This window comes from Phacochoerus africanus, chromosome 3 (genome assembly GCF_016906955.1).
Source record: "Phacochoerus africanus isolate WHEZ1 chromosome 3, ROS_Pafr_v1, whole genome shotgun sequence".
Lineage (NCBI taxonomy): Eukaryota > Metazoa > Chordata > Mammalia > Artiodactyla > Suidae > Phacochoerus > Phacochoerus africanus.
The window spans coordinates 48,681,076-48,703,963 of record NC_062546.1 but is presented as its reverse complement, the minus strand read 5'-3'; the positions used below and the strand labels follow the sequence as shown (position 1 = coordinate 48,703,963).

The window sequence follows — 22,888 nt, the reverse complement described above, 5'->3', positions numbered from 1 at the left end:
TCCCACGGCATATGGAGGTTCCCAGGCTAGGGGTCTCATCGGAGCTGTAGCCACTGGCCTATGCCAGAGCCACAGCAATGCAGGATCCAAGCCGCGTCTGCAACCTACACCACAGCTCACGGCAACGCCGGATCCTTAACCCACTGAGCAAGGGCAGGGACCGAACCCGCAACCTCATGGTTCCTAGTCGGATTCGTTAACCACTGCACCACGACGGGAACTCCGAGGTTTTTTTCTTATTTGAGTATTTTAATGGTCACACTATCTAATATTTTATCAAGTGATAGGTTAGGAAGGGGAAAAGGTCCTACTATCATTACAGAATGACAGTATACAACATATCACTGTAACATATAGCATAATTGGGAGAGCTCAGGTACAAAAATAAGTAACTAAATGCAATAATCACTATTTTTACCTCAGGAATCAGACCCTTAGATACACAATGGTGTGAAAAAGTGAAAAAAGATCTATAGAAGCAGGATGAGCCATGTGGACGACTGAGGAAGGACAATTTGGACAGAAGGAACAGCAGGTGCAAAGGTCCAGAGACGGAATGTGATTGACACATCTCAAGAGGAACAAGGAGGCCTCTTGTGTGGGCCAGTCCTAGGGGATGAGGGTAGAGAGGTGGCTGTGACCAGATCACACAGGGCTTTGCAGGTCTTGGTAGGGACTTTTGCTTTCAAGTGCCCAGACTATGGACAGGATTTGCTTTATGTAATAGAAACACTCTGGCTGCCGGGTTGAGAGAAGGCTATAGGGGAAGTGAGGGAAGTGAGGCAGTAAGGATGTCCCTGCAAAGCCTCCTGGCAGGTCATCATGATGGTTTGGACCAGGGCAATGGCACTGGGAGTGGGAAGAAGTGGTCAAACTCAGCATCTATTTTGGAGACAGATGACAGGCAGAGCCAACGGATTTGGTATGGCATGGCAGAAAGAGAGGAATCAAGGTGATTCCAATGTTTTAGTCCTAGCAGCTGGGAAGAACAGAGTTGGGGAAGACTGGCTTGGAGGGGAGGTACATGGAACTCAGGGTGGGATTTGTTAAGTCTAAGTTGTGACCAGATACCAAGATGTGACCAGATGGAAGTGTTGAGTTGAGTACATGGGCCTGGATCTCAGGGAACAGATTTGCTAAAGACAAATGTGTGGGAGTTCCCACTGTGGCTCAGCAGGTTAAGAGCCCTGGCCTTTCTCAGTGGCTTAGGGTCACAAGTACGGCTCAGACTTAGTGTTGCTGTGGCTGTAGCATAGACCTGCAGCTGCTGCTCTGATTCAACCCCTAGCCCAGGAAATTCCATATGCTGCAGGTGTGGCTGCAAAAAGACAAAAAAAAAAAAAAAAAACCCGCAGTGTGGCGGTCTCATCACAGAGATGGTATTTAAGACTCAAAACTGGGTGAGATCAACTAGTGTTGAATAAAAGAGCCAAGGATAGCCTCTGTAGATCGGCCCCGAGTTTGTTTCTTCACTGTAGGCTGAGGTCTGTTATCTCAAAAGCCTGCCAGTGATACACTCAAATTTTATACAACCATATACATATGTATTTGTCTTTTGTCTTTTAAAGGCCGCACCCGCGGCATATGGAGGTTTGCAGGCTAGGGATCTAAACAGAGCTGCAGCTGCCAGCCTACGCCACAACCACAGCCATGCCAGATCCAAGCCGCATCTTTGACTTACACCACAGCTCACGGCAACGTCGGATCCTTAACCCACTGAGCAAGGCCAGGGATCGAACCCGCAACCTCATGGTTCCTAGTCGGATTCATTTCTGCTGCGCCATGACAGGAACTCCAACAACTATATATTTTAAACACAGCCCAAAGGAGCAGATTTTTGGACATTCAGGGCCCAACTTCTATGCCTCTGCCAAGCTACACCCAGCATCCGCTGGCCATTGAAAAGATAGAGCCATGTGGAGTTCCCGTTGTGGCTCGGCAGGTTAAGAACGCAGCTACTGTCCATGAGGTTCGATCCCTGTCCTTGCTCAGTGGGTTAAGGATCCAGCATTGCCTCAAGTTGTGGTGTAGTTCGTAGATACAGCTCGGATCCAGTGTTGCCATGGTTGTGGCATCGACCTCAGCTGCAGCTCTGATTTAACCCCTAGCGTGGGAACTTCTATATGCCACTAGAGTGGCCCTAAAATGGAAAACAGAAAAAAAAAAAAAAAGATAGCACCATATGACTACAAGATAGACCTCAATCCTCAGAAGCTGTAAGAGCCTTGGGGCTCTCTGACCCACCGCTCCCTGCCCTGCTGCTGTGTGGCATGTTCTAGACAGCAAAGACACCACCCTAACTCCCCTTGCCTAGGATTTCTTTGCCCTTCTACCCCTGAGAGGCGCCCCCTTGGTGTATCTTCCGGACAGATTCCTGTTGTGAGAGACACCTCTCCCTCCTCACCCTGCAAACCTACGGGACCATCACCATCACACAGTAAAGTGGATGTGTGCTCCTGCCACCTTGTGGTTCTTTTTCTTTGATCAGTTCCCAAATCCCTTGAACATCCCACACCCAGGAGCCAGCGTAGATAAAAAAGGGAAGAAGGGCAATTGCTGAGCCCTGAGACACACTGATGATTTCCTTAACATTCATCTCAGAGATGAAGAGGAACCAGCAACAGAGATGGAGGAAGAAAGGCTAAAAAGGTAGCAGGGAACCAGGAGCGTGATGTCCTAGAAGCCAGGAGAGGAAAACTGTCACATGGAGGGGGGTCAGAGTTCTAATAGGTCTCAAGGATTGAAAAGGAGCTTTGGATTTCACTTTACATCTTTTTTCTTTTTCCTGTTAAATTCATTTACTGCTTTAAAGTTTTTAACTCTTTCAGCACTTACAGGAGTTTTGTTTTTTTTTATCAGAAGGTAAGGTATTTACATTTCAAATACAGAAGAAAAATTTAGTTATTCTTGGTTTATCTCTAGCACTGAGCCACTTACGTGCTCATGATTTTCTTCTTTTTTCCTTTTTTCATTTTTTTCTCTTTAGGGCAGCACCCTGGGCATATGGAAGTTCCCAGGCTAGGGGTCGAATCAGAACTACAGTTGCCAGCCTACGCCACAGCCACAGCAATAGCAACATGGGATCTGAGCCAAGTCTGCAATCTATACCACACCTCATGGCGCTGAATCCTTAACCTACTGAGGGAGGCCAAGGATCGAACCCGTATCCTCATGGATCCTAGTTGGGTTCGTTAACCACTGAACCATGAAGGGAACTCCTGATTTTATTTTTTTTTATCAACCCATTACATTTATTCAATATGTGTATCCTGTGTGCTTATTAAAGTAGCATGTATTTGCACTTGAATTTTCTGTGTCAGGTTTACTTAGCTGTGCAGCTCCATAAAAAACAAAAACAAAAACTAGGCATTCTTGTTGTGGCTCAGCAGGTTATGAACCCAACTAGTACCAACTAATATCCATGAGGATGCAGATTTGATCCGTGGCCTTGCTCAGTGGGCTAAGGATCCAGTGTTGCTGTGAGCTGTGGTGTAGTTTACAGGTGCAGCTTGGGTGTGGCATTGCTGTGGCTATGGCATAGACCAGCAGCTGTGGCTTCGATTCGACCCCTAGCCTGGGAACTTCCATGTGGTGAAGGTGAGGCCCTAAAAAGAAAAAAAAAAACAACGACCACAAAGCTAAATGAATTTGTCCAGGGAGAGTCTCATGTTTTTTGGAAAAGCAGTGCTGCCACGCAGTTTCCAGATCTGCTCCAAAGCTGAACTTGGGTGTCAGTAGCTCTTTGAAAAATTAATTCTTCACTGAATTCATTTAGAAACTCTTCTTTGGTTAAATTATATTATACTTTAGAAAAAAAGTCTTTGACTTTTAAACATTCTGGAGAGAGATGTCACATAATGCTTCATCTTCTGAAGTGGATTGTCAGGATTAAGGCTTAAAGCATCAGAAGTCCCTTTGGCAATTTTAATATAAAATCCAGAGGTCTTTGTAGAAAGATTCAAAAGGTCTTTGACCTTCAACTTAACATCAGATAAACCCTCTTTCTCTATAATACTTGTGGAAAGCTGTATCTATTCCAGGAATGTTAGGGAAACCAAATTCTGGCATTTCCAATTTCACTGTCAAGCAGCATTCAATGGAATTCTGTGTTTTTTCATCAACCTTGGTCAATTCATACCTTCTACTTCAAACTGGATTTCTCCCATATCTCCATATTCTTAGGAAGTTTGCAGTTCTCTCTCATAGACAGCATCCCAGTGCTCTCAGGTCCCCAGTGGTTGAGGTCCCCAATGGCTGCCCCCTTGGACTGTACCTCGGGCCCCAGCACCACTGCTCTGCTTGCTTCAAACCAGCTCTCATCACACTTCAAAATGCTACTGTCCTAGTCCATTCATCACTTCACTTAAATCCATGGTCAGCCTTCTTTTCCTTACGGGGCCAGATGGCACATATTTTAGCCTTCAAGGGCCATATGGTCTCTGTTACAACTATTTAACTCAGTCATAGCATGAAAGCAGCCCTGGATAATATTCGAACAAATTAATGTGGCCATGTTCCAATAAAACTTCATTTATAGCTACAGCAATTTGAAATTCATATAATTTTCACTTGTCAAAAAATTCTTCTTTTGCCCTCCCTCCCCACTCTCACCCCGCCAAATTTAAAAATGGGGAAAAAATGGTTTTTGGCTGGAGACCATACAAAAAACTGACAGTGAGCCAGATTGGGTCCATAGGCTGGGGTTTGCTGACCCTTCTTTAAACAATTATATTCTTTCTTATTTTTGCCTCCTCTCTTCCTTGAGTCTATCACCCTATGTCACCTTATAGCTACTTCATGTCACTCACAGGTGACGGAAAAGATCTGCGGAGGCCAATTTACTTACACTTATTTGTTTAGAAAAAGTACTCCCAGAAGGCAAAGGACTTTCTGCTCTCACTCTGGATTAATTTCTCTGGTATTCCAAGTGTGTTGGTCTAGGATGATAACACTAAGTGGACCAAACATACAATATATTGAGCCCATCCACATTTTGAAACAAAATTTCTTTTGTGCCTTGTTAACTTTGTGGCAATGTGAAAATGAAATGTCAAAATCTTTCCAGTCCTGTTTAAAATCTCATATAAATTCCAAAAATTCATGTTATTAATGGAACTGTGAAAGATTTAAAAAAATCAGGGGACAGTACACGATATTAATTTCCTGTGTTTCAAAGATTTTGCACTCCCTCAAAAAGGGTCAAAAAGCAGTGAATGCATAGTAAACATTAATGCAGGTAGTTAACAGCCTTACCAATTACCCACATTCCTTGCTATTTGACCTGTGCTTCATAATTAAGTCCAAGAAATATCTGTAATTTATTTTGCAAAAATTGATACTAGCGTAGAGTTACCTCAAGTAATATCAGATGCACCTAGAGCCTTTGTAGCACTGTACTTAAATACATTCCAAAATCAGGAACATTTAGAACAAAGAGAATTTTTTTTCTTTCTTTTTATGGTTGCATATGCTGCATATGGAAGTTCCTGGGTTAGGAGTAGAATTGGAACTGCAGCTGCTGGCCTACACCACAGCCACAGCAATGCTGGATCTGAGCTGCCTCTGTGACCTGCAGCTTGTGACAATGCTGGATCCTTAGCCCATCCTTAACCCTGAGTGAGGCCAGGGACTGAACCCGCATCCTCATGGACACTATGTTGTGTTCTTAACCCGCTAAGCCACAAGGGGAACTTCAACAATGTGGATGTTAATAATCAGATTTTAAGGACATACTTCTTAGTATTTACTATTTCTCTGGCAATATTTACAACCAGTGTTTTATTTTTTTATTTTTTATTATGATTTTGATTTTTTCCATTATAGCTAATTTACAGTGTTCTGTCAATTTTCTACCGCACAGCAAGGTGACCCAATCACACATACGTGTATATATTCTTTTTTCTCAAACTATCATGCTCAACAAAAAAGATCAACAAAAGTGATAAACCCTTAGCCAGACTTATCAGGAAAAGAAAGGACTCAAATCAATAAAATTAAAAATGAAAAAGGGGGAGTTCCTGTCATGGCGCAGTGGTTAACGAATCCGACTAGGAACCATGAGGTTGCGGGTTCGGTCCCTGTCCTTGCTCAGTGGGTTAACGATCCGGCTTTCTGTGAGCTGTGGTGTAGGTTGCAGACGCGGCTCGGATCCCGCATTGCTGTGGCTCTGGCGTAGGCCAGTGGCTACAGCTCCGATTAGACCCCTAGCCTGGGAACCTCCATATGCCATGGGAGCGGTCCAAAGAAATAGCAAAAAGACAAAAAAAAAAAAAAGAAATGAAAAAGGGGACGTTACAAAGGACATCACAGAAATACAAAAGATCATGAGACTACTACATGCCAATAATATGCCAATAAAACAGACAACCTAGAAGAAATGGCAAAGTCGCAGGATACAAAATTAATACACAGAAATCAACTGCATTTTTTTTGTCTTTTTTTGCTATTTCTTGGGCCACTCCCACGGCATATGGAGATTCCCAGGCTAGGGGTCAAATCGGAGCTGTAGCCACCAGCCTACGCCAGAGCCACAGCAACGCGGGATCCGAGCTGCGTCTGCAACCTACACCACAGCTCACGGCAACGCCAGATCCTTAACCCACTGAGCAAGGGCAGGGACCGAACCTGCAACCTCATGGTTCCTAGTCGGATTCGTTAACCACTGCGCCATGACGGGAACTCCTCAACTGCATTTTTATATACTAACAACAAAAGATCAGAAAGAGAAATTAGGGAAACAATCCCATTTACCATTGTATCAAAAAGAATAAAATATTTAGGAATAAACCTACCTAAAGAGACAAAAGACCTATGCTCTGAAAACTATAAGACGCTGATGAAAGAAATCAAAATGACACAAAGAGATGGAAACATATACCATGCTCTTGGATTGGAAGAATCAATATTATCAAAATGAGTATACTACCCAAGGCAATCTACAGATTCAAGGCAATCCCTATCAAAATACCAAGGACATTTTTCACAGAACTAGAACAAAAAAAATTTTTTTTGTCTTTCTTAGGGCCATACCTGCAGCATATGGAGGTTCCCAGGCTAGGGGTCAAATCGGAGCTGCAGCTGCTGGCCTGTGACACAGCCACAGCAACGCAGGATGTAAGATGCGTCTGCGAACTACACCACAGCCCATGGCAACGCCAGATCCTTAACCCACTGAACAAGTCCAGGGATCGAACCTGTGTCCTCATGGATGCTAGTCCGATTTGTTTCCACTGAGCCAAAGCGGGAACTCCTAGAACAAAATATTTTAAAGTTTGTTTGGAAGTACAAAAGACCCAGAATAGCCAAAGCCATCCTGAGAAAGAAAAATGGAGCTAGAGAAATCAGGCTCACTGACTTTACACTATACTACAAAGCTACAGTCATTAAAAACATATGGTATTGGCACAAAGACAGAGATATAGATCTGTGGAACAGGATAGAAAGCCCGGAATTATGCACCTACAGTCAAAGAAATCTGTAACAAAGGAAGAAACAATATACAATGGAGAAAAGACAGTCCCTTCAATAAGTGGTGCTATAGTCTTTAGGATTTTCCAGGTACAGTATCATGTCATCTGCAAATAGTGGTAGTTTTACTTCTTCCTTTCCAATTTGGATTCCTTTTATTTCATTTTCCTCTCTGATTTCCATGGCTAGGACTTCCAAAACTATGTGGAATAATAGCGGCAAGAGCCAACCTCCTTGTCTGAGCTGCAGCTGCTGCCCTACATCATAGCTTACTGAAATAAAACACTGGGTGAGACCAGGGATCAAACCTGCATCCTCATGGATACTATGAGGTACCACCTTACACCAGCCAGAATGGCCATCATGAAAAAAATCTACAAACAATAAATGCTGGAGAGGGTGTAGAGAAAAGGGAATCCTATTACACTGTTGGTGGGAATGTAATTTGGTGCAACCACTGTGGAAAACAGTACAGAGATTCCTCAGAAAACTGAAAATAGAATTACCATTTGATCCAGCAATCCCACTCCTGGGCATCTATCCAGAAAAAACTATGACTCCAAAAGATACATGTACTCCAATGTCCATTGCAGCACTATATACAATAGCCAAGACATGGAAACAACCTAAACGTCCACTGACAAAAGGAGTGGATAAAGAAGATGTGGTCCGTATACACAATGGAATATTAGTCAGCCATGAAAAGGAAAGAAATAACGGCATTTGCAACAGTATGGATGGACCTAGAAATTATCATGCTAAGTGAAGTCAGTAAGTGAGACACCTATATCAAATGCTATCACTTACATGTGGAATCTAATAAAAGGACACAACAATGAACTTCTTTGCAGAACAAATACTGACTCACAGACTTTGAAAAACTTATGGTCTCCAAATGAGACAAGTTGGGGGGTGGGGGGATGTGCTGAGGGTTTGGGGTGGAAATGCTATAAAATTGGGTCACGATGATCATTGTACACCTATAAATGTAGTAACATTCATTTAAAAGTGGTGTAAAAACGTAGACTTTTGTACTGAGTACATGAATATATATATACATAAAGAATATATATATGAATGTGTGTGTATATATATATATATATTTATATACAAAGAAAATGAAATTAACTGTAATGAAGTTAGCAGACTAGGCTTGGATCTGGTGTTGCTGTGGCTGTGGTATAGGCCAGCAGCTGTAGCTCTGATTAGATCCCTAGCCTGGGAACTTCCATATGCCACAGGTGCAGTCCTAAAAAGCAAAAAAACCCAAACAACAACAAAATCTTCTAACTGGCACCAGTGTATATATCCTAATCCAATGGAGAAGTAAGATGGACATTACAAGATGATTTTGTCTTTACTTTTTTCTTTTGGCTGCACCCACATTATACGTAAGTTCCTGGGCCAGAGATCAGATTCAAGCCCCAGCTGTAACCTACACCACAGCAGCAGCAACACTGGATCCTTAACCCATTCTGGTGGGCCAGGGAGCAAACATGCACTTCCACAGAAACAAAGTTGTATCCCATTGCACCACCTTTTTTTTTTTTTTTTTGGTCATTTTAAAACCACACCCTTGGCAGATGGAAGTTCCTGGGCTAGGGGTCAAATCAGAGCTGTAGCCACCAGCCTACACCACAGCTACAGCAATGCCAGATCTGAGCCTCGTATGCAACCTACAACACAGCTCATGGGAATGCCAAAAACTTAACCCACTGAGCAAGGCCAGGGATTGAACCTGTACTCTCAAGAATACCAGTCAGGTTTGTTGCCACTGAGCCACAACGGAGTCATTAAAGTCCTATTTCATGTAACTCTCCTTGTGACTGGATGTATACTAGTCATAGCATTACCTACTAATCTGCTCTGAAGGTACTTTATAAACAAGACACTTGTGATGTGGCTGTACACACAGGTGTTTCTCAAGCATGGGTCCTGATTCAGCAACACCAGTGTTATCTGGAAACTTAAGAGATGCAAATTTGCTGCTCCATCCCAGTCTTACTTAGAAACTTGGTGAAACCCAGCAGTCTGTGTTTTAATAAGCCCCCCAGGGGATTCTGGTGAACACTAAATTTTCAAGCCACTGAATTAAGTCATCGATCCTCAAAGATGAAGTAAATTACATGAATGAGGAAAGAGCAACAGGTTAAGTTTAACTCTGAGTTAACCCGGTACATGAAGTAGTCCACAAGTCAACACTAGGGGTACCTATATGGGCACATAGAGTCTTTGCAGTGCAGACCCCCAGACTGAATGGAATGGGATGGGGCTTGAAAACTGGTTGAGTTTCAAGCAGGAGGTGGTTCGAGCAGTGACCAGTGGGCACCAGCCACTACTGAATCCAGTCTGTGCATATATTGTGCTTTTACCAAACTTGACTGGTTGCATGTGGGTGACAACTGTCTGTAAGGATGTGTTTGGTGAGATTTTCTTGTGTAAACCACCTGTCACAATCAGGTGAAAGCCAGTGAGCGCGGCATCAGACAGCATCATTAAGTCAGACAGATCACAGTAGGAAATGCTTTTATTCTTTAAAAGCAACTGGTTTCAGAAAAAAAGAATCAGAACTGTACTTGCTAATCACACTGGCCATTTTTAGAATAGTACATGCTATTAGGAAGAAGCAACTTTTTTTTCCCCCCATCTTTTTAGAGCTGCACTCTCAGCATATGGAGGTTCCCAGGCTAGGGGTCAAATCAGAGCTATAGCTGCCAGCCTACGCCACAGCCACAGCAATGCCAGATCTGAGCCGCATCTGTGACCTACACCACAGCTCATGGCAACACCAGATCCTTAACCCACTGAGTGAGGTCAGGGATGGAAACCAGGTCCTCATGGATCTCAGTTGGGTTCATTAACCACTGAACCATGACAGGAATTCCACAATTTTTTTTTTTTTTTTTTGAGATGCTCCTTGCTGGGTGATTTGCATCTGTAATGATGTGGACAATACACAATTAGTATGTTTAGTGACCAAGACTCAGACTCTCAAATGGACAGGACCCTTGGCTTCCTCCAAACACTTTCTTGGCTGCAGCAGATGACCAAATAATTTGATTACATTTTTTTCAGAGCTTAGAGAGGCTAATAACCACCTAGTCATGCCAAAGTTCAACAAACCAGCATTAATAATAATCAAAAAAGGCACTTTAAAATATATTTGACAAAGAGTGACACTAATGCAATTAGGATTGGTCTAAGTCCAGCACTAAACTTTGTTACTGTTCACACAGACAATGCATTCTGTGTGTGTGTGTGTACAAATATGCATATGTATATGCATATACCAACATCCATATGCAAGTACCTATTGCTCTAAGTCTCTGGGGAGGGAAAAGAATTTCTGTTGCCTTTAATTGAATAGCACACAAAATTTTATTTGGAACAAAGAGAGGAATTGGAATATTAATGCAAAAAACTACCCTACTACACCTTTCTATGGACAAAAACAACAGTAAAATAAATATTCAGAGCTTTCCTAGGTCGTCAACTATAAAATAATAAAATATAACATTTTTTAAAAAGTTTATTCCATTGGGGGAGAAAGGGTGGACATTTTTGGTACTGTAAATCTCACACACATTCATATTGCTTAGGTTGAAGAGAGTGTAATCAAACAGAGGAAATTCTTCCACAAATTCCTTCCTTTTAGTACCCAAGTTTCACTGATGGCAGGTTATTCCACTTAGCTTAACATAAAAACAAACATCTTGTATAAATATATTTTTCAGATGCCTAAATTCTCAAGATATTTGCACAGAGTACTAAAAGTACTTAGAGAATTTTTGTGAAATAAACAGAACTGGCCATATACTAGTCCACTGCTTATTCTAGGCTTGGGGATTTGGCTCCAGGTTTTGACAGACCAAATCCATCTGCATCAGAGGTGGACAAAAGGCTTACTTGTCCTTCCTAGGAACAGGTATATAGACATGTTCTTATTCTTAGGCTATGAAAAAACAATTAGTAATGGCATTTAAAGTTTACATCCTAACTATAAAATGCCTAAGAACAAAAATCAAAGCAATCTTTGAAAGGTTAAGCGTCAGACTCCGGGCATTTCCGTTTTTTAGCTGCTGGCTCTTCAGTCTTGTATGATTCTAAAGTGCTGGTGCTGGATTTGAGACTAGTGTCTGCTTTAAGATTGTCTGTGGCCACGGTGAAGCCTGAGAGAAGGTACCCCCCACCTCCGCTCATCAGTAGTTTGGGATGACTTCGATCTGGCAAAACCTAATCAAGACAGAAAGATATTCATGTTTTCCTAAGCAGATAAAAAGCCCATGTTAACAAAACACATGCTGGAAATAAGAATTAAATGACACAGATTTTCCTGAAGAGACTAATTTAATCAGACCAGTGTCCAAGGAGTTCCTTCCTTCACATGACAGTACATATAAAAGCAGAGTAATTGACTTAAGTGATTTTTCTTTTGAAAAATAAAACTGGGGAGTTCCCATCGTGGCTCAGCAGAAACAAATCTGACTAGTATCCATGAGGATGTGGGTTCCATCCCTGGCCCCGCTCAGTGGGCTAAGGATCCAGCGTTGCCATGAGCTACGGTGTAGGTCACAGATGTGACTTGGATCCAGTGTTGCTGTGGCCGCGGCACAGGCTGACAGCTGCAGTTCTGATTCAAACCCTAGCCTGGGAACTTCCATATGCCACACCTGTGGCCCTAAAAAGCCAAAAAAAAAAAAAAAAAGAAAAGAAAAGAAAGAAATAAAAGAGAAAGAAAAAAATAAAAACCTGAAGCAAGTTTCTTGTGGTGAATGTGTAATTGGTTAGTGTAGTGCTTTAGAGAAGTAGCTACTGGACATACATCCAGAGCCTTCCTTCTCCAATACTCTAAACTGTCAAAAATCATTCTCTCCTGTTCCCACAACTAAATAAGATGACCATTGCGAAAGGCAGGGTTGCCCAGGGCTGCAGAGGGTCCTGAATTAAGTAAAATGTCCAGAAAACAGGGCAGGGCCCATGGCAGCCAAGGAGGCACAACCCCAGATCTGTGAGCTGAAGAAACCAAGAGCCTCTAGATACTGCCTCTTTGAGATGTGCACTAGCGTTTATACCCAGGGAGGCTACAGACTCTTCCAAGTTGATAACTGACCTGGGTACCAGGACTGGACCATTTCCACCCAGCACAGGGCCCCTTCCGTGGGTAATATTGGTTCTAGGGTTCATGGTCATCCTGGCTAAGACTTTCTCAGAGTAGTACTTGTGTCACAGGTATCAGACCTGTGTCACGGTCTGCCAGTTCTCCCGGCCTAATCCTGCTCCCTCTCTTCTTGCCTTTCAAAGGCATTTCTCTAATAAATCTCTTATACTTCTAATTCTAGCCTGGCATATACCTTCCAGAGGACCTGAACTGACACAGAGCCCACCAGGCAATCCTGAACACTTGCTGCAAAGACATCCCAGCAGAGAGAAGAGGGTCACTTTCTTGTTAGCCTAGGGATTTTGCTATTATTGGTCATTCTCTCCACAGTGATCTGGAAGCCTTGGGGAAACACGAACCCCAGTTGTCTGCATTTTAAATGTCTCTGAACTCAAGTTACTAAGTAACAGACAGTGGCACAGAAAAAAAAAAGAAGGGTCAGGAAAGATCAGGGCACTTTTTCTGAGTTTCAAATTTGAGACTTTCATCTCTGTAGTCAGAAACAGGGATATCCTTGGTTAACAACTTCCAGCACCACTGCAAAGAGCCAGCAACCCAGGAGAGCAGCTCCCTGGGACCAGCTGTAATGACACGTACCTGGTAATTTCTAAGCCAGGTTTCAGACAGCCTGAGGTTGATGACCCCTCCTCTTTCCCGTAGTTTTGTGTAGCATTCCAACAGAGGCTAAAGATGTAAACAGAGTTCTGTTAACAATTATTTTGAGGACTGCAATTTGAGAATCAACATTCAGATGCAAGAATCCCTGTCCACTCGGTTTCAGCATTACCTCTTTATACTGACAGTAGACCACGAATGGCCTTGAAGGAGCCACAAAGTCCAGCAAAGACAGCAGCAGTGGAGTAGGATGGAAACGACTAGCTACAATTAAACTACAAGGAAAGTGTTAGACAAATTATTTCTCTATAACCCCAAAGTAGAGCATAGGTTTTAAAATTAATTTAAGATGTTCAAATATTTATTTGTATGACTCACACAAGGAAGACCGTGAAATACAACATTGTAGAAATTCCAAAGAGTAAAATCATGAGCTCTTACTTTCTAAGAAAGGCAAACTGGATTATAAGCTCTCCTACTTGGCAACTTTATGTGGCATTTAGTAACATTCTTTTTTTTTTTTTTTTTTGCTTTTAATGGCTGTACCAGCAGCATATGGAGGTTCCCAGGCTGGGGGTCAAATTAGAGCTGTAGCTATAGGCCTACGCCGCAGCTAGAGCCACACGGGATCTGAGCTGTGTCTGTGACCTACACCACAATTCATTGCAACACTGGATCCCCAACCCTCCAACCAGGGCCAGAGATTGAACCTGCCTCCTCTTGAAACCTGAACTAGTTAGGTTCTTAACCCACTGGGCCACAATGGGAACTCCTTAATGACATTCTTGATTAAAAAAATCATCTGGAAATAAACCCAACATTGCAATACTGGCTTTGCAGATACCCGAATCTACCTCTCCTGTCAGGTTTTCCTTAGCCCTCAACTTCAGCCAGTATCACATCAACTGCAGTGCAGGACAACACAGCCCCAGCTGATGCACCACTACTTGAGAAATTTCATTTTCTTCTAAAACTCTGAAATCAGCATAATCAATTTCCCACTTCTGCCAGATGCAGCCTCCTTTCTTTAAAAACCCAGGACAGAATCATCATGTCTGCTTCCACTACAGCCAAAGCAGACAAGCAGCCAGAGAATGCACATCTGCCTGAAGCAGAGCTCACGAGTACTGAGACACTGCCTGTGTTCTTTCATCAACGCACCCATCCGCGTTTCTTTCACTCAGCAGCGCAGCAGCTTCTAAATGTCTTTTCTTCTGCTCTTCTTGTCTCCTCTGCTTTTCCTGAATCTTCAAGAGGAAAAATAAGAAACCAACATACTGAGGTCATTCAGTCAGGGGTTTATGGAAACACTGGTCTGTCAAAACATTTTAACAATATTTATCAACTTGGACTGAAGCAACAGAAGGAGGTCATTTATGAGGAAGCTGAAGACACATAAAAGAGCCCTTATGTTATAGAACCATCATCAAGCTAACTATCCAGCACATCTGTCTCTTAAAGCTCCATCTCAAAGACTAAGTCACACACGCGTGTACACTCACACATACACTGTCCGTTTTGATATTTACTATCTTGGGAGCTAATGCTCCAAAGCCAAACCAAATCTCAGTGCTTACATGAAGTTAATGGAAGCCCTGAGGAAGGATAATGAGGATAGTGGGAACTCTTAACATTCTTACATAATCCTTTTTGCTTCCTCTCTCTTTAGGCTCCTTATATTCTGGGTCTTGAGAGATCATTTCCATCGTCTCTTGTTCTTCTGGGTGACTGCTCTCTTGGGTCTCTGCCACGCTGTCTTCATTCTCTTGTTCTGAAGTCTGTTTTTTCCTCCAGTGTGCCATTGCTTTCTTCAGCTGAGGCGCTGTCTTTTGGCTCTGAAGATAACATCTCAGCTGAAAACGTTCCATTTAAGAGACTGTCCACTTTGTTGAGGGGGAATTCATAAAGACCACTGAGAAAAGATTTTGGAAATCCAAAACATGCTGTTGCTGCCCGAACAGGTCCACCTCCAGGATACAGCTGAATAATGGAGCCAAAACCTGAACAGATAAAAGAAATAAACATCTGCTCGATGGAGGCAACTCTAGACTCTGCGACCCTCAGGGTAGTAAGTAAAAAGGCTGAAGGTCTCTTTACTCTGTTCAGAGGCTGAAGATGACGCAGCCTCTCTGGAGGGGTCCATCTGGAGTCTATTAATATTCCCAATGGAGATAATGTAATTCCAAATGGGTAAACAGGAAGTCTTAAAGAAGTGTACCTGCCCTAGCACTACAGTAAAACCCTGTGATGTCACATGATTGGTGACTGGCTCTCAGCTACACCCCAGGCCAATGTTCATAGAGGGCAATTAAAAATTCTAGGAGTTCCCGTCGTGGCGCAGTGGTTAAGAATCCGACTAGGAACCATGAGGTTGCAGGTTCGGTCCCTGCCCTTGCTCAGTGGGTTAACGATCCGGCGTTGCCGTGAGTTGTGGTGTAGGTTGCAGACGCGGCTCGGATCCCGCGTTGCTGTGGCTCTGGCGTAGGCCGGTGGCTACAGCTCCGATTCAACCCCTAGCCTGGGAACCTCCATATGCCGCGGGAGCAGCCCAAGAAATAGCAACAACAACAACAACAACAAAATTCTTATCTCCAGGAGTTCTTACTGCAGTAACGAACCTGACCAGTAACCATGAAGATGCCGGTCTGATCCCTGCCTTTACTCAGTGGGTTAAGGATCCTGTGCTGCCATGACAGGTTGCAGACGTGGTTCAGATCTGGTATTGCTGTGACTGTGGTGTAGGCCAGTAGCTGCAGCTCCGATTCAACCCCTAGCCTGGGAACTTCCATGTGCCGAAGGTGCAGCCCTAAAAAACAAAAAGCAAAAATTCTTATCTTTGGAGTTCCTGCTGTGGCTCAGAAGGTTAAGAAGCTGACTAGTATTCATGAGAATGTGGTTTCCATCCTTGGCCTCGCTCAATGGGTTAAGGATCTATCATGGCCACAAGCCGTGGTATAGGTCACAGATGTGGCTTGAATCTGGTATGGCTGTGGTTGTGGCTGGCAGCTACAGCTCCAATTCAACCGCTAGCCTGGTAATTTCCATATACTGTAGATGCGGCCCTAAAAAAAATATCTTATCTTCAAAAGAGTCAGAGAAAGGGCAGACAAATCAGGCTATGTGGTACTCTTTCAGGACAAAATACTTCCGTAATTTTCTTCCCACCCAAACCCTTCAATATGGGTTTAAAAAAAAAAAAAAAAAGAGTACCAGCTGTCTTAGAGTTTACTAAATAGAGGTACTAGTCAGAAACAGGCTCAGAACCATCCCCACTGATACAGAAGCTGGAAAGGACACTGTGTTTGCAACACAGCTCAGGCTGGGAGATGTGGAAAGTATAGAAAGGTCTCAGAGTCTGGAGCTGTGCAGGCACAGCCAAATCGTTTCACTAACTTCTCATTAACAGCAACTCAACCTCGCTTTCCATGACTTTGAATTTAAGACCCCTCTACTCAAATCACAGTGGGGTTTTAACGAACTTGAAAACATTAAATCTCACCTCCCATGCGTTCCATCATCGCACCCAGCACCAAGCCTGCACATGTTTCCATCACAATCATTTTATTGCCAGCACGGATATTTCCCAATGTCAACATCTGGGCTAGTGTATCGTATCTCATGTGGCTAAGGAAAAAAGGAGGATTCATTCATTTTTAGCTAAGCAAAGTCTGCTCTTTTAATCATCATTTTTCAAGTTTGGTTTGCTTGTTTCATAAAAATTATGTTGTTAAGATTACTGATTGCTTTGGAGCAATAGGAAAACAGGACTTACAATTTATGAAGTAGGAGGACACTTTATGCAGATGAGCAAGATTTTCATTTTACTTAAAATCATGACTTTCTTAAAGACATATTTTCCCCCAACTATAGTTTTGAAAGGAAACAAAGCGTACTTAATTTTTCCAGGTTCTCTTGCATAATACATAACTGAAAGAATGCGGGTGGATGGCTTCACAATAGTAATCATGGCTTCGTATCTGGGGGAAGAAAAAACAGCATCAATTTTAAAAAGCTGCTTTAAAAACAATTTATTTTTTAATGATATATTTTATAAATCTATAGGAAGATTTCATATTTTCATCCTTTCAAAACAAAAACTACTTACTTCTTTTTCTTCTTTTTTATATATTTATCTTGAGCAAACTCTGTCTTGTCTCGGAATGTTGTACTATTTTCAATTAATTGTTGAACTATTTCCTATGAGAAAGGGAGCAAGTAGATTTCCTGAAATTTTATTTTCACAGCACAGGTAACTTCAAAGGTTTCTTACCCCAGACTGTATCCAAAGGTCTGAATCTCCAGGCCCTTTTCCACAGAAGTCCAAGTGGATAAACTTTATATTTTTATACTCTATCTAGAATTTGTATTAAAATATAAGTAGTTCATAATTCCATATAAATCCAAGTAAAACAGAGATACACAATAAAGGGAGAAAGAGGTAAAGGAAATTGTCAGTCCTGAAAACACTGGCTGAAAACATTACTGAAAATGAACAAAGTTAAGCTCTGATAAGTTATCGAATTCCCTTTTGTTAATAATATTACTAAGTCATTTTCATTTACATTCCCACCTGTAAGAAACAAAATCTTTGTTACACTGAATTGCATTTACATTCCAAGCTATTTTTAACAGAAATGTACAGTATTTTTACATTTTACCTTAGGAAAAGTGTGCTTTAAAAACCAGGCAATTTCCTGAAAACCAAATCCAAACAAAACAAAAAGTCCTTTGAATTTTACCTCTCCTTTAATGCCTTTGTCCTTTAAAGCTTTTATGTCATCTTGAGTAAGTTTCTGAGATTTCCCGTCATCGATTATATTTCGATTATCAGTGCCTGCTTCTTTGGTCTCTAAGGAAGAAAATTGCTCTGTGACACATATGATCTAAAATTACTTAAAAATCTTTCTTCCTCTACATTCATATCCACACCCAGCCCATCAGCCACTTAAATTTGGCCTTCCAGTTGTGCCCCCACCCCAATCCACTACCTTTCTTGACATGACCACTCTAAGCCTCTCATATTCCTTTTCCCACTCTTGCCCCTTTACAATCCATCTGGACATCAAAGTTCTCTCTCTCTTTTTTAAACACGTGGCCGCTACCGTGGCACATGGAAGTTCCTAGGCAGGGATCGAACTAGGGCCCTTGCAGAGACAACTCAATGCAAGAGTGAGTAGTTACATTGTGAGCCACAGGGAAAGTTCCAGAGTCCTCTTCTTAAAATGCAAATCGGTGCATCTATTCCAATGCACAAAACCACACAGTGGCTTCCTAGAGCAATTCAAATACATTCCAAAGATGACTTGAAAGCTTGTATATGATCTGGCCCCTGGCTACTTTTTCAGGCCTTATTTCTTAACCCCTGTATTCAGCCACACTGCCCTTCTTTCTATTCCTTAGACCCACCAGCATGGTCCCAATGTAGGGCTTTGGCACTTGCTGTTCCCTCTGCCTAGAGTGCGCTTATGACAAGTGGGTGGATCCTATCCATCACTCAGCTCTGACCTCACCATCTCAGCCAAATCTCACCTCATTCAACCAGCCCTCAGTACACCTCCCTGCTTTATCATCTTCATAGCACACATGACCATCTGAAATTATGCTGTTTGCTAATCTACTTGATTACTTTTGATGTTCCCCACTGCTAGGTAAATTTTATGGGATGGTCCATCTCATGAACTGCTAAAATCACAGTGGCTAGTCATGCCTGGAGTATATTTGGTGCTTAAAAAATATATGAATGTTAATTTTAAAGTATTTAATAAACTGGCTTGAATTGGAACTTCAATAGTACTCCAACTATTTAAATGTAATAATTGTTTTAAAAATTTTAAGTACACTTATTTTAATAAGTGTTTAAGGGTTTAATTTTAATTAATGATAGCTAAAATTACAGGGCTGTTACTTTAACAGGCAAGGCACTGTTAAGCACTTCCTATGTGGGCGTTCCTACTGTGGCTCAGCGGGTTAGGACCTTGACTTGTATCCATGATGATGCAGGTTCAATCCCTGGCCTTGCTCAGTGGGTTAAGGATCTGGCATTGTCTCAAGCTGTGGTGTAGGTTGCAGATGCAGCTCAGATCTAGCATTGCTGTGGTTGTGGCGGAGGCTGGCAGCTGCAGGTACTATTTGACCTGGAAACTTCCATATGCCACAGGTGTGGCTGCAAAAAGAAAAAAAAAAAGTTTTAAAACAAGAACTTCCTATGTGTACATATGATTTAACACTCATTACAGGTTGGGCATTAGATGTGTTTATGGCCCTATTTTAAAGATGAGCAATTTGAATACATTCCAAAGATGAACCTGAGAAACCAAATAACTAGCTCAAGGTTACAAAGGCAAGTGATGAAGATGGAACTTAAACCTAGTCAATTGAATTCAAAGCCAGACATCTTATCCTTCGCCCTATGTGCCAACTACCTCACAAGCTGTTCTTCTGGGCACTGAAAGGGCTCTATATCTGCTCTTACACTGAAGCTGCAAAGACTCAAGGGAGTAAATGCCTGGCCCAAAGTTCAAGAGCTGATTAATGGTGGGAAGGAGCCAGAACCCAGGTATCTCAAAGGTATCTAAAAAATTAGCCAAAGGCTAAATCAGTAATTCACTCTACCAAGCTGCAGTTCTTAGGTGATGGGTTTAGATTTCTTTGGGGAGAGCATGGCTAGCAATTTAGAACCAAATGGGGTTGACAGACTTCTGAGTAGCCAGCTCAAAAAATCATCAGTTTCATACATCTTAAGTGGTATAGTGCACCTGAAGCAGGCTCTTCCTTCTTCTTCTTCGGCTGAAGAATTCCTCCGTTGGTCACTTCAAATGTGGTTCCATAATTATGGCCTATAACGTTATCCAGATAGAACCACTGTTTTTCAAAAGTTACTTTTCTGGGGAAGAAATGCAATCAATTAGCTGAATCTCATTTGCATTCAGTATTGGAAAGATATGTTTAATCTAGTTTATTTTAAAATTGGTTTCCACAAAGGAAGATCAGCAACATTATCTCTAACCATAAACCAACAAACAAACTAGAGAAAACTGAGTTGGGGCAGAGACATAAAATTAACAAAGAAGCCACAAAAAAACATTGAATTTGGAACAAGAAACAAGAAACAGGAGACACTCCTCTTCAGAGGTATTGGTCTGGCTCCAATTTGCACTATGTGATAGCATGTCCAAACTCATAGATTTTTTGGATTTCCTGAGTAGCATAAAAGGCTGCCAAGATTGCCAGGCCACTAAGACACATATTGTGACACCTCTTGTAACTTACAGGAAAATCTCAAAACTAACGATCATTGAGATGACATGGACTTGACAAATTCTCTGGCCTCACTGGCCATTTTCTTTGAAAGGTATCCAGTAAAGGCAAGTGATATTTACAGATACACATCAGTGTTAGTGGTGCCTAACACTGATGGGGCGCTACTGAAGCCCAGGCAATTTTAACTTTTCCCATTACCCAGAGTTTTATCTTTGTAAAATTTAAAAGGGAAATCCTACCAAAACAAAAAATTTTCCTTTCAAAAGAAGATAACTAACATCCACTGAGTGTCAATCAGAGGTTAGGTAGTATGTGCCAGGGGTTTCATACTTTCTGATTTAATTATCAATTCAGTAATCCTAGGACACAGCTCTTTCCAGATGATTAATACTGAAGCTCAGGGAAAAGTGTCATGTCCAAGATTGAATTATATGGTGGCAACTGGGATTCAAGTCCTAGCCTGTCTGAATGCAGCCTCGTTCTTTCCATTTTACCACACAGTCTACCCAGGAAATAAATGGATCTCCGGAAGCCATGCTTAGCTTCAGGACATGGCCCACGTAAACAGAACTCTGAATCCTGAAAGATGCGTACTGTGTAATTTTCTTTATGCCCCATCCCATACCATCTCTTTCTCATGAAGCCAACAAGGACAGATGCAAAGACTGCCTTTCATGCTGAAGGCTTCCCAACATTCTAGACCCTTGGGTGTATCACCAGTCTCTACTGGTGGTTCTCTAAACCTTGTCACATCTCTTGTAAGTATATCTGTCATTTCTTCATTAAATCTCCTCACCTGAACCATCTCAGTGAATCTCTCCAAGTATTTGGGTAGGGTCAATTCTTGTTCTTTGCTGGGTCCTCAGTGATTAACATTTAATACTCAAAATATACACTGACATAAACCCCCTCAGAGAGGCTGAAACTCAGCTCAGCCCAGATGTGCATCCTCCCCCACCACATCCTTTGAGTACCCCAAGGCTAGCAGAGTGCCCCTGCGTCTGAGCTAGGCTGGGTTTATCCCTCTGGCAGCTGGTCTGGTAGGCAAAGCAGGGTGTGTCAGGCAAACTGTTTGGACTAACAGGAGGTCACTGCCCTAGTCAGGAAAAGTGGACCCTGTGTGTTTTGCTGGGAAAAAGTGGTATTTGCAGAGTCTGCTCAGAGAGCCAGGATTGCTTCTGCACAACCAGATGAATGCAGCCTTGAGGAATAGTGAAGGGAGAATCTGGCCTGGGATGTAGCTGAGCTCAAAGCTTAATTTTCTAAATAAAATGGAAACTAATGCTATGGCTGCTGCCAAGAAAACTGATGGAAATGTTTCAAAATGACTGTCTAAAGAATATGTTTCAGAAATAAAGATGTCTCCTTAGAAATAAAAAGCTCTTGTCTGAAAGAGCACACTATTGAGAAGTACACTCTAACAATCACATTTCACAATAAAGTAACTTAAAAGGACAATGCAAGAGAGAAACCGAAGTTTCACCTACAGTTACTATATAGCTGTGTAACTCTGAAATCATTCATCCAACTTATGACCTAAGGACTTTGCTGCATTGCTATATTTCAACTAAAAAGTTTAAATAATTAGTATTAGCACTTTTCAAAATTATGTACTTGGAAGCACATACACATTTCCAATCAGAAAATCTGAGAAGAAAAAAGTATTGGTTTCAAGAATACAAAATAAAGTAGTGATGGGGCGTTGGGTGGACTCTGGGAGACAAGGGTGAGATCAGAGGGTGAAGGGGTTCTGTGAGAAGATAGGAGAGAAGACAAGAACCTAGGAAAAGAACCCCGGGACAGGGATGGAGAAAGAGGCAAGGCACCTAAAGCCAAGAATGGGAAAAGAACTCTGTGGAAAGATTAAGCGGGATGCTTAAGACAGGTGGGGTGAGACGGATCCCAGGGGCTGAGAACGGGGTCTTGGATGCAAATGCCTAGGTGCGAAGACCCGAGAGAAGTTAAAGAGGGAGAGCGTGTCCTGAAGGTGGGGGCTGGGAACCCATAAGGCCAGAGATCTGACTTACTTTCTCCGCTGGACTTGCACTGCTTTAAACACATCTTCCCGTTTCAGCACTACGAAGTCGCCGTCGCGGATGCAGTGATCCCCGGGATGCGGTGGCTGTGGGCCCGGTTGCTCGTCAGAGCCCTCCATGACGCTCAGCCGATCTCTGAGCTCCGCGGCGTCTCTCTAACTCTCTAATTCCCCGCGCTCCGCCCCTCGTCTAGGGTTGTCGCCGCCGCCGGCGGCCTGGCCTCGCACAAACCAAGGGGACGCCGAGCCCAGAAATCTGCACCTCCCCCACGTGCTACGCACCGCTTCCGCTTTCCGGTCAGAGCCTCAGGACAACTTCCGGGAGCCTCACCGCTTCCGTCTGGCCGATCCCC

At 42.5% G+C, this 22,888-nt stretch overlaps 1 protein-coding gene and 1 pseudogene across 1 annotated transcript; both read right to left on the bottom strand.

Annotated features, from left to right (window-relative positions):
• Positions 1-3,664: 3,664 nt before the first annotated feature.
• On the bottom strand, positions 3,665-9,960 carry LOC125121892 (EEF1A lysine methyltransferase 2-like; annotated as a pseudogene).
• Positions 9,961-10,809: 849 nt separating this feature from the next.
• On the bottom strand, positions 10,810-22,847 carry TRMT6 (tRNA methyltransferase 6 non-catalytic subunit). The gene is given in 12 exon segments (XM_047771699.1): positions 10,810-11,700; positions 13,223-13,309; positions 13,413-13,515; positions 14,402-14,487; positions 14,881-15,024; positions 15,026-15,240; positions 16,740-16,864; positions 17,134-17,217; positions 17,346-17,437; positions 17,980-18,089; positions 19,996-20,123; positions 22,528-22,847. Coding segments are annotated over 12 exon segments (1,494 nt in total). The 5' UTR covers positions 22,656-22,847; the 3' UTR covers positions 10,810-11,508.
• Positions 22,848-22,888: the final 41 nt, after the last annotated feature.